Raw genomic sequence first — 12,595 nt, 5'->3', positions numbered from 1 at the left:
GAAACCCTAAAGCTAGGATAGGCTCCAGCTTCCTAGTGACCTTGACTAAGATTAGATGGGTATAAAAAAAAGAATTGATGATGTCATTACAGTAATTTCTTTTACACTCTTGTCAATAATAGACGAAGAAAAGCATCTGGCAGATCGTTTCTTGTCGGCTGTTATGCAAATGACATTTACTCCTAATTCCATGTTAACTGCATGCTGCTTTCTATGTAGGTCAATGAATCACAAGTATAAAACAAGCCTTTGGATTTATTCACAATCTCCTATTTCATTCACTCGTTCAAGCTTTTATCCTCACATTTCTCACCACCTCTTGCTAGCAGAATAATGAGTTTGTCCTTCCTTCAATGTCAACCTTTCTGCAAAATTTCATAAAAAGTTCATTTTCTATTTTACTTGGTAAATAGCTGAACCGCTGAAACACCTTCATCCAAATTTAGCCCAAACCTAGACAAACCTGAAGCAAATGAAATGAAAACAGGAACTTTGGTCCTACTTGGTGGGTTGAAACACATGAGAGCGAGGAAATAAGTTGAGATGGGCTCGTGAGTTATATTGCAGTTCACCCTGCTTGCCCGACTTCCTCTTCTTCGATTGAAATTGAAAAGTATCCCTCATATTGACTTTTATGAACAGCTCTGAAAAATGATATACACAGGGTAGCAGACTGTATTCCGACTTTTATTTCGGGTTGCAAGTTACTACATTTGGATTTCAAAAACAAACTGCTCTTTTTATTCAGATCTCAAAAACATGTTCATAAAACACTCATGAAATCCAGTTCATCCCTAAATTTGTGGTCTCTAAGAGTCAGAACTGGATTTATATTGATGCTACTTCTTTCTGTGGTGAAGTGTCAAAGCAGCTTCAAGCCTTTACTTGAAGAATTGCGTTTTTCTTTTTTTTCTTCTTATAAGTAGCTTGAAGGGTTTTGAACATCTTTTTGTTGTCACATTTGAAGCACTTTTCAACTCAAGAGGGATATTGGTCAAAGAGTAATTTAGTACTTAGAGATAGTGTAAGTGGGTTGTAAAATTCTGTATAGGAACATATGACACATTCTGCATGTTCTTTGCATTTATATGCATACATTTTCTAAAAGTTCAGTTTTCCCTTCAGAGAGCACAGTTTCCTCAGTTTTTGTCAGATACTTGAACTAAACACCAAAGTTGAGTTAAGCCTTTTCACTTTTGATCAGAATCTAAAACGTTGACATAAATATGAGCAGGGATTGAGGAGATTCATGTTTGCCTGACAGACTGCAAGCAACATAGAGCTTTGATTTGAGAAGTGTTTTTTTATTGGTGTAGAAGGTCTGGTTCAGCTTAATTATAGACTCAGCTCTCACAGGAATATAGAAAGTGACTTCTAACATAAACAACATTTCAATCAAGACATTTTCTGCTTTGATCTGTACAGGTTCCTCATAGTACTGGCCTGTCTGATCCTCAGTGTCCTCTCTACCATCGACCAATTCCAAGCTCTGGCTCACACAACTCTCTTCTGGATGGTAAGTTTAGAGAAATATTCTGACATTCTTCGTGGAAAAATGAAGATGCTACTAATAACAACCCGTAACCATTAAAAACACAACAGTCATAACATAAAAAATATCACTTTTGTCATGGCAACAAATCCTTCAGGTGAAATCTCCATCCGAGTATGAAACTATTTTTGAAAACATTACAAAGTGTGACAAACTCAACTTGTATGGGATACTCTGGTAAACCTAAGCTAAAAATGCCCAAAAAAGCAATAATCATTGGCATTCAGAAAAACTGTGACAAAAAAAAAAAAAAAAACATATTAAAAACATATTGGCTTAGCAAGTTTATTTTCTTTGGAGTGATGTTAGTTCACATAGTAGCTAATTTTGATTCAATCAGTGAAAAAAAACAAAGTAGGATTTCCTTTCGATCCGCACATCCACCAATATCATTGATCTTTGTGAATTTCATCTAGATAATTAGCATCACCTCTAACTAAATGCTGTGTTGTAGAGCAAAGAATAACCCTCTTGAAACAGAGCTTGAAGGTGAATGTTAAAATCTCTGTAAGGACAGAGATTTTAACATTCTGTGAAAGAACTTCCCTTTCAGTGTAGAGTTTATATCTTTTGTGTGTGGGATTTACTCAAGGTTTTCCGGCTCCCAGCCACAGTCAGACCACTATTTGATGCTTCAAATTGCCATTATGCATGTGTTGACGGTTGTTTGTCTTCTCATTGCTTGGAGTTTGTCCTGCTTTACACTCTTGATAGGATTAATCAAGTAAATAAAAAAGATATGTGGATGAATACTCTGTAAATATGAACACTCCCTCTGTGATTGAATAAAGCTAAATTCCAATATAGAGTATGACAGTCCGAGGTAGAAAACTGACTCTTCTTCCTCAAAAAATAATTACCTATTACTTGGATGGAAATTACTTTAATAATTTTTGCAGATATTATTTGCTCAGTTGAGCTAAGATTAAGTTCATTTTAGACTTTTGTCACTGGGTTGTTAATAAGTAATATTTGAATATTATTATTATTATTATTATTATTATTATTATTATTATTATTATTGTTTTGTTTTTTCATGAACTGTATGTGGAAAATCATCATAATCAATGGAAATAACATCAGTGTGCAATTAATCTATATGATGTGTTCCATGTAGATAAATGAGCTGCTGAAGTATTATTATGAACTGTTCATAACATCCCATCTTATTGAAATACCATGGCACACAGCGACAAAAAATACACACTTTGAGTGTGAAGGTCTGTCAGCTGAACTACATGAATGAAAAACTAAAGCTCATGTAGAAGGAAAAGTACCAATTTACAAATTGTGTTGGTGCAAATTGATTGGGTAATTGTAATAGTTTAAAATGAATTGGTTAAATGTTTAATATAAAAATTACAAATATCAAATCTCATTTCCTTAAAAGTAATATTAGTGCTTAACAGGCTCAAAAATCGGACTCAAATAGAACTGTTCACATGGAACTGCACAACGCATTTTTAAAAACAATTTCAGTGTGTCCTGGTGGCTTGGCAGAGCTAACGCAACTCCTCTAAAATCAATATTTAAAGGGATCAATTTAACCCCAATCTTCTCAGTCAGGGAACAGTTGGGTGGTGGCTCCCTCAAACTCAGATGAAAGAAAACCCATTTAAGGAATAAAAAAGAGCTGAGGATTTGCTGTGTGTAGAAATGACGAATGCTGCATGTGACAAGTTCACCTTGGACTGAGAATATTTGGATGAGACGAGAACAAGTCCTTCATGAGCTGTTATAATAGAGTGCCAGATCCTAGAAGTATATTATCAGCTTCGTGAGGAAAACAGTACAACATGATTGTGTGAGCGGGATCTGTAATTAAAATGAAGAATTGTTAATTTTGTCATTATCGCATTATCAGGAAATATACATTTCCTTTGCAAAAATATTTTCCACCTTAGGTTCCCCCTCAGGAGATGTTTAATCTTCCTGTTCTTCTCGACTCAGATAATGCATAATTAATATTTACGACTGAACCTCTAGAAATCCCAGACAATCATCTGTTTCGTTCTCTGACCCAGGGGGACTGTTTAGTGCTTGGTGCTTTCTAGTTGGGAGATTTTCTCTGACCCTCCACCCCTTTCATTCATTCCTCCTCTGTGACATAAGCCTTTCTTTCTGTCTTCCTTCTTTCTTCCTTCCCACAAGGTTAACACAGACCACACTGCACTGTGCTTTGAGATGCAGCTCTGGCTGATGTGCTTTTGGTCAGATGCTTGGCAGTCTGCGCCAAAGATTTTTATTTTTTATTTTTTTCACTTTTTAGGATGCAAAATATGGACCATTTAAATAAATGTGTCAAGTTTCAGAGTGAATTGAATAAGATGTTTCACCTCAGATTTTAATTAGTAATAAAGATATTTTTTTTTACCCATTGCTGATTTCCTTTTCTTCTAAGAAATTACATAAGTGGGAGTATAAACAAAGTTTGCATGTAAAATGATGATTGATTTGGGTCAAAGATGTTGCTGTGAGGAACCCTGGGACTTGGACTCTGTGTGGGGGAAATGACTTTGGGAGGAATCCTAGATTTATTGTTCTCCTTGTGGCTTCTGTAATGAGAGAAAAGGAAGAGCAGGAGCAGAAAAAGGTGGGCCTGTGATCATTATGTGACTTAGAGGTTAGAAAGATGTATTGGTTTTTGTCTTTTTAATTGTTATATCTTTATTCACAAATATGTGTCTTTTAGTGGAATTCTGTAGAATTTTCTGGCACATTCTGAAACTTTATTTCATGTCCACATTTACCAAATCACAAACACAAACTTAAATGTATTTTATTTGTATTTTAATTGATAAAAAAAGAGATAAAAATAATCAGAAAATGAATTGAAAAGAAGATGATACATGACTTTGAGATTTTTTTTTAATTGCATGACTTTTTCCAACTTGATAATCACAGTGAAATCATTAGCAATCAATATGCATCAGACTATGAATTGCCCAAGACACAAAGGAACACACAACACATCCCCGATGTTATGGTGATTAAAACGAGGTCAGAAAATCTACCAGACTCCTTGCAGCAACCATGTGCAGTGACTTCTGCTCCAACTTCCTCGATTATCTATGAAACTTCCTTCACAAGGCATTAGTGTAGCTTGGGCACCAGTGTTGTATATCTGTCAAATAGATTTCCTCTGAAATCATATAAATGGGCCAGTCTTCACAATCTTTTCAGCAACATGTCCCCCCAAGCTGCCTTTTCTCACACAGCTGTAACATAATTTCAATTTAAACACAATGTGAGTTGAAATTCAGCCGTTACAAAAGTTACCCGCATAGCTTAGATCGCCTATTTCTTTGTGTGGAGATTAAATTTATTAGTTTAACACACTTGAAGACAGTTTCATATTGACGTCTTAATTTATGATTTTGGAAAGCAGACACATCTTTATGCAACATACGTCCCCATATATCTATAAAACTGCCATAAAATAAGACAGAGAGTTAATGATATAGGCTTCTATTGTCACTATTGTAAAATACACAGCAAGGGTAAAATAAACCTCAAAACAATCTGAAGTAACTTACATTATTAAAAGATACAATTTGACTTTCAATTATGATTAAAATGTGTTGTGTTATATCTAAAATCTCCTCACTAATTTAATAAATGGGTTTTAGATTTTTGAGTTGCTAACCTTTTTTTCAAAAACAGCTGCTACTTTTAAGTTATAACTTGCAAAGAAAGCAAAGAAAATGTTTGGCCTTTTTCTTTCTTCTGTTGTAAGTTCAAAGGTATCCCTCTATATAACTCATCACACACATCTAGCAGAACATTTTCCTTCTGTGCCTTCTGTGTTAAGTTATAAAAAAGACCTAATAAAATACAGATGAAGATATAGCTAAAAAGTCTCTGTTGGTTTGACTAATTTGGCCATTTGTGATCACACATTGGCTTTCTTTGATATCTTACAGATTTAAGTGAGTGAAAATGGTTTCTGCATATTTTTTCATCCCTCGCTGTTGGTGTGTTGCTTCTTATTTATTTATTTATTATTTTTTTGGGGGGAAAAGCAGCTTATTTTTCAACCGCAAAGTAAAACCCACCAGTGATTAAATTAGGAAATGAAGCAGTTGGCTGAACATTAGCTTCCAGGAGTACAATTAAACATATTATTCATCCAATTTTCTTTTCAAACGGTGCTATTTTATATTCATTGACTCTGATAAAGAAAGCACTATTAAGAACACTGCTGAAAAAATGTGAAGTTCAACATGGAAACATCATTTGTCAGAACCCTTTAGTGTTCTCCCATCACTCACTCCGTACATGGTGTCATCATAAAAATAGAAATTGAAGCGGCTATTGACTTTCTCTCAGTTCTTTTTCCTTACGGCTGTCAAATATTAAGACGTAGCTGGATGAAAGTGCATTTTACAAAATATCATTAGTTTCTACTCACTGGACTCACCTAGTGGTCCTTCTTTATTGCAAGGTGGCATTAAACTTGGGTGAAAATAAAATAGCTGATGTCCATTGTGTTGAATGTATTCAATCACCATGAATTAAAAAAAAAAATGAACAGGTGGAATTAGTCAGTTTTTAGACTGTATAGAATGTTCATGCTATGCAAGATTAAAAAAAAAAAAAGACAGACTGCCTGTATTTTTCCATTACTAAAAAACCCTTCCAATCTAATTAGTAGACTAATTGCTATAAAGGAAACATATGCAGGGGTTTGTCTTTTTATTTTTGTCATTTTCAATCATCCTTTTATTTTAGCAATGCTTACAAAAAAAACAAAACCTTGCCGTTTTGCACCAAATTGTTCTAATATATGACAGGAATGTTGCAAAGAATATTTCCTTGAAAGAAACAGTTGCCAGAAATATCAAAACATTCAACATCAGATGTTAAATTGCATTATGGAAAGGGCTTAAGATTTTCAGTGTCCATCAAAAAGAATAATTACTTTCCACCTGAGGAGGGCACTAATGAATCATGTTTCCACCAACGCAGAGCTTGCTCAGCACTGGCAGCAGGTGGAGTTGTGTGCATCAGCAAGGTGAAGACTATTGGACAATAGTTTTGAGAGAAGACCAGCGATTAGAAAGTTACTTCTGTCCAATAAAGTCATCTGGGAAGGACTTGAAATATGCAGTTAGTAAGATTGTACAACATAAAGCCACTGCAATCTTAATTTCTCAGATAAATTATCCACCTGAATGTTTAGAACATTTTGTCAATCATTTGCCTAGAGAAGAAAAAAGAAGAGTAATGTGTGGTCAGGCCTAGGTACTAACATATCATAGCGTTCCTTAGACCAGAGAACTGTAAATCTTGTGAGATATTCCCAGTCTGTAGTGTCCAGTATCAAATGTAGCTCAACAGTATCAAATGTAGCTGACAAAGTCAAAGTTCTCTGCTGAGGCACATGGGGAGAGAAAGCTGGCCCATGTGATCTGGTCCAACACGTTAGCTTCTGCAGCTTAAATCACCGAATAAGTTAATCATACAAGGGCATCACAATATTTGCATGTATGCTTCTGCATAGCTAAAGACCTGTCCGGGTCTTCACACTGAAAGAAATTGTCATGGATTTTTTTGAGCGGACTAATGCTCTCTAACGTATAGCAAAAATCAAGAAATTGGTTCGAGGAACGTAACTAAGTTTGAAGTCTGAGTGTGATCTCACAATTTCTCAGATCTCAACCCAATATAACAACTTACACGATGTTAGCAGCAGATACCATGATGTTATCTGCTGCTAACATCGTGGTATTGGATACCAAGGCACTCCTTTAGGGGTCTAGTGGAGTTCATGCTTTGGTGAGGTCTGTTTCCCAAAAATATCAGGATCTCCAAACTACTTGGCAGGTGGTCATTATGCTATGTTTGTTCTGTGTATAAAAGTGTTCAAACTACTTTTGTATCAGTGATAAAATGATCACCAAGTGTTCATAATGAACACTTTGGAATCTGTTTTGTTAAATGATGCACAAAAACTTGAATCACAAAGATTCTAATGTAATAAAAAGCTTTTGAAGCTTTGTATTACATTCTCATTTTATTATTTCAGATTTTATTGTTAGCTACTAAAACAATCAGAATTGAGACTGTCCATGCAAGTAGTGACCTGCCGTGCAGAAAAAAATGAGAAAAAATAAAGGACTTAAATGGCAGCTTTAGAACATGCAAGATTTCTGCTTCATTGATTAGAATTTTAGTTGGAGTCAAAGAGTTTTGGTTCACATAGCTTATTTTTCCTCTTTTTGCCAGTCAGAAGCATTGTTGTTTACATAATGTTGCCAGTTTCAATTCAGAGTATTTCATTTTGAGCAAATTCAGCTTCTAAAATTCACAAAACAGATTGTAAAAAAAATAAATAAAAATAAAACCGCCTTGCCAACACAGAGCCATCTTGCTTTAGAATGTGAATGTATTCTCCTTTCCTTGAAGGTCCAATTACTACAAACATTATTTTGTCCCCTGTGCAATAAAAAGCTCTTGATCAACTATGGCCAAGGTTAAGATATTATATAAAGTTTAACATTTAGAGTCCTTGTTATTAATTGTTAGAACTAAACGAATCTAGTTCAGTTATAAGTTGATCCAGAATTGAACTAGATTGTGTATATTATATTTTTTTTCCTAATTTATATATATATATATATATATCCTCTTTTTCCTCTTATCCTCTTAGTACTGTATAAATGCAGTACTAAGCCTTTTTCCATGATACCTAACCACAGATGTCACCTATAAAAATGACCAAGCAGCCACTAGATATCATGCACCAGTAAATCAGAATTAGCTACATATAGACAGCAGATGAATTATAGGACAATTCCATAATTTGGTGCCAGTTAAACATAAACAAATTGCTTATCTGCTGAGGGACACTCAATAATTAGGTCATATTCTGTTGCTCCATCAATCTTTTATAAAATCTATGCCTCTGTTTACATCGGGAAATCACAACCTTCAACGATAATAATTTTCTCCAAGAGGGATCCTGATAGAAAAATCAGATGAAAAACAATCTGAAGAACCCTTCTTTAAAAACAACACAATACAGACAAATTCTTTGAACAAACATGTCTTAGTCACATATTAATCAGGCACAAGTGCACTGCAGCCGAGTCAGAGAACTCATCAATGAGGTGACACGAATGGAACACTAACAAATGGCGTCTCTTCTGAGGGAGAATCAATAATCCTTAATTAATTGTGTTGACAAGATTAAGACAGTGTGAAAAGCTTTGCAGAGTGCTCACATTTATAATTTAACCATATTTGTTTTAAAGCGAAGGAGGCACAAACCTGAACAGCTGTTCAGGTGCTGTTGCACCAAGTAACCTGCAACAACATCTGATGTTTGTTTTTCTATCCTTCTGTCCCTCTGCCTCATTTGTCTAACAGGAGATCGTCCTTGTGGTGTTCTTCGGTGTGGAATATTTCGTCCGCGTTTGGTCCGCAGGCTGCCGCAGTAAATATGTTGGCATCTGGGGCCGACTGCGCTTTGCCAGGAAGCCAATATCTATTATAGGTGAAAACACAATCCCCATACACTTGTATATCTCTACCCATGCACACAAGCAGACATGTCACTCCTCACCCACTCTTGCAATTTTTAAACAATAACTGGCAATGTAGCCCGAGCCTCTTCCTAAAATGAGATAGTTGAGACAAATTCGGCATGAAATTAAAACTGTCACAGCAATATTTTCTTGCGTTTAGATTCTATTGTTGAGATTTGTGCCTCCAGGTGCTTATTCTTAAATGTGCCAGTGTGAATATTATTATTACTCACACCTTCGCATTTTACCTGATTAAAATAATTACTTTGAATTTTTAAAAAAAACCAAATGTTTTCTTTTCCTAATCTGTTTTTATCCTAAGATAAACCCCTATTGTCTTATTGATGAACAACTTCAATATGTTCATGTCCCTAACTACGGAGATTCATGTGCTTCATTATCACAGATCTGATAGTGGTTGTCGCTTCAATAGTTGTGTTGTCAGTGGGTTCGAAAGGCCAGGTTTTCGCCACCTCTGCTGTAAGGTAAGTAATTCTATGTGTTTAGGTAGAAAATGAAATACAAACTCTTTAGAGTACCAGTTTAGAGTGACATCCAGGACCCTAAGCTCTCTTCTACCTTGGTATAAATTAACAAGGTATAAGTTTATCTTGTAAATTATACTTGTAAATACTTTAGTCCTATTATGTGCAGGCATGCCTTGCAAAAGTATTTCAAAGGAATTTTGTGCAACGGATCAACACAAAGTAACATATTTGTGAAGTGAATGAAAAAGAACAAGCAAATAGAAATCTGAGCAGTCTGGAATGCAACTCCATGCAGGTCCCCAATACTTTGAAGATAATCTAACATTCATGTCCCAGTCGGATTTGCATACCAATAGGTTGAAGTATTTTCACAAACCCATTCCAGATGAGTGTCAGTAAAACATGCATTTTCAAAACTTGCCACTGCTGTATTTCGCTTGATCCACCTTCCAATCTGATCAGTTTCTTTGTTTATTCTGAAGAAGAGATTACTCACTGGGTGATGCTGCCACTACCATGTTTTATTGTAGGGATGATGTGTTAGGGGCAATGTGGATTGTTAGTTTTCTGCTTCATATAGTATATTAAAACCAGAAAGTCACATGAAGGCCTCATCTGAGCAGAGTACCCTGTGCTTGCTTTTCTACATCCTGACTATGCTTCCTCTATTTGGTATTTCAAGCTGCAAACAGGAGTTCTATCGGTTTTCTTTCAAAAACTATTTTCTTCTTGAGACTCTTAAATTAAAATCCGATTTGTGGCATCCATGACCAATATTTGTACTGTCAATAGATTCTTCCACCTGAACTATGGACATATGGATCTTTATCCACTGTTCTTATTGGCTTTTCGACTGCTGGTCTTTTTGTCTGGCCTTTCAGTTAAAGTCTATAACTAACAACTTGGTTTGAAATTGTGCCATATCTTTTTGTCCCAGCTCTGTAAGATCTTTGAAGTCTGGGGTATTATTTTAAAACCAGAACAAGTCTTCAGAATGTTATTTCTGGTGTTACCTCTGATCTGTCTGTTAACCGGACACAAATACACCACGGTTTTCAGATTTTTACTTGTAACATATCAAGTAAAACTTTCCTTTTACTTTACAGTTTGGCTCTTCTTTACATTGGTCTACAACATAAAATCCTACATAATTACTGAAAAGTTTGTGGCTGTAACTTGTCAAACTGTGGGCAAGATTATGATGTAGGAGAAGCTTTGCAAGGCAATGTAGAGCCCCAGGTTAGAGTGACAGCTGTCCTCCACATGACCCCAACCTTAAAGTCATTTGGTGCATTTCATTAGAAGCTTAATTTATGTAACATTTATTATTGCTTCCATTCTATTGTCTGCACTGGGATCTCTACTTGCAATTGGCAAACATATATTGTCAGCAGGTAAAAAGTGTTGCATTTTTCCAGAGGGATTCGCTTCCTGCAGATCCTGCGAATGCTGCACGTTGACAGGCAGGGAGGAACCTGGCGTCTCCTGGGCTCAGTTGTCTTCATCCATCGGCAGGTACAAAATCACAACTCTAAATGTGTTGTATATTTCAAGTCCACAGTCATTCCTGTCACTGGGGTTTCAGACTATTATAAATAAGCTGGGGACTCTCCATCTGGGGAGTAATAGCCTCTCCACATCATGTATTATTTTTCTCACTATGCAATGAAATGGATGGTCTTCACATGAATATACATCATACGGTCAAAAATAGTATTCAGAGCAGAGAAGTACAAGAAAAAGCTCAGTTATGAACACGGTTGGGTTTTTTAATTTTATAGACACATTAACTGGAAAGGATTATGTCTTTCTCCAGGGTGTCATTTAACCGAGACACAGAGGTGGCTGTGATTATCCCCAGTGGCCATGGTAGCTGCCTTTAATGTCCATATGAAAGTGATGAGTGATGAGCAGGGTGTCAGGAGTTTTACTCATTCAGGGCCACCTGCTGTTCTTCCTTGCCTTCATGATGGCTACATCACTTATAGCTTCTGAGGATTATCGACAGCTGCTGACTTTAGATATGAAGACAGTTAATATGGGTGCAGGGAAAATATCAGAGACCTTTTCCAAACAGAGATCGGTGATGTTGACAGCTCTGTAAAAATGTCTAAACATAAAACAAAATGTTCACAAGATGTTCACCCATCCTTTTAAAATTAACAGTGCCAGATGGTGATATAATAAGTACATTGTTGTACTTTTCTATTAATCTTGAGTAATAGCTACATCAGGTGCCTTTTTATAGGTTGTTAAAAGTTACTTATTAAAACAGTATAAATGCATAAAAAGCCAATGTAAGATAAAGCAGAAGCACACCGTGTATTAATCTTATTTATACTCATGTTATTCAAGTTATACCTTCAAAATAATCATCCTTCAAAAATTGTTACAAGGATGACTCTGTGACTCTGTGTAAGACTTATGAAGATGATGATGAAGATCTGCCTATGAAAGCCAGCCTGGGGTTTATTTGGGATTTGCATGATTCTCCATTCATGCATAGTAGGGCTGCAACGTTTCCTCGAATGATTTGAGTACCTTGATTATTAAAATTCCTCAAGGAACATTTATCTGCCTCGAAGCTTCGTTAAATTATGTTTTACTATTTAGCACACCGTGTTCCGGCTGGATCATTATTTGTGTTGGGCAGCGTTCTCTCTTCCACCTATGAGTTGTTGCTAAGTGCTAGCAGCATAACGTCCACTTTTCCATTTTATCATTTTTCGGGGAACAAATGAGCATGCTTAAATTGACTGGTGTGACAATTGGAGAATGACAGCCTTTCTCCTCCTGAGACTTGCTGGTGGCTGGTTCAAGGCAAATGGGGGGAAGAGTGCAGAAGGTGTGTTTATACAGATGAGCGTTTTGGTTGGGAAAAACTGAGCTAACGCAAAGAAACATGTTCATAAAGATGAAGAACACACCAGACAAATCAGAAAAAGATGGAGTGAAGTTTAAAGCAGTATTACATTATCAAACAATATTTCAAGTTTTGAACACATCGTGAGCACTGCTGAATCCAT

General features: G+C 35.9%; 1 protein-coding gene across 1 annotated transcript in view; it reads left to right on the top strand.

The window, feature by feature from the left end:
• LOC106963754 (potassium voltage-gated channel subfamily KQT member 1-like) overlaps positions 1-12,595 on the top strand; it is a 33,355-nt gene that overhangs the window by 7,180 nt on the left and 13,580 nt on the right. Inside the window, exons 2-5 of the mRNA XM_015058828.1 lie at positions 1,426-1,516; positions 8,924-9,050; positions 9,488-9,566; positions 10,988-11,084. Coding sequence (XP_014914314.1) covers positions 1,426-1,516; positions 8,924-9,050; positions 9,488-9,566; positions 10,988-11,084 — 394 coding nt within the window. The remainder of the gene's footprint in view (positions 1-1,425; positions 1,517-8,923; positions 9,051-9,487; positions 9,567-10,987; positions 11,085-12,595) is intronic.

This window comes from Poecilia latipinna, unplaced genomic scaffold (genome assembly GCF_001443285.1).
Source record: "Poecilia latipinna isolate Pla-1442-1.1 unplaced genomic scaffold, P_latipinna-1.0 Scaffold1577, whole genome shotgun sequence".
Classification (NCBI taxonomy): domain Eukaryota; kingdom Metazoa; phylum Chordata; class Actinopteri; order Cyprinodontiformes; family Poeciliidae; genus Poecilia; species Poecilia latipinna.
The sequence above is the reverse complement of the archived record's forward strand: the minus strand, read 5'-3'. Positions and strand labels throughout refer to the sequence as shown.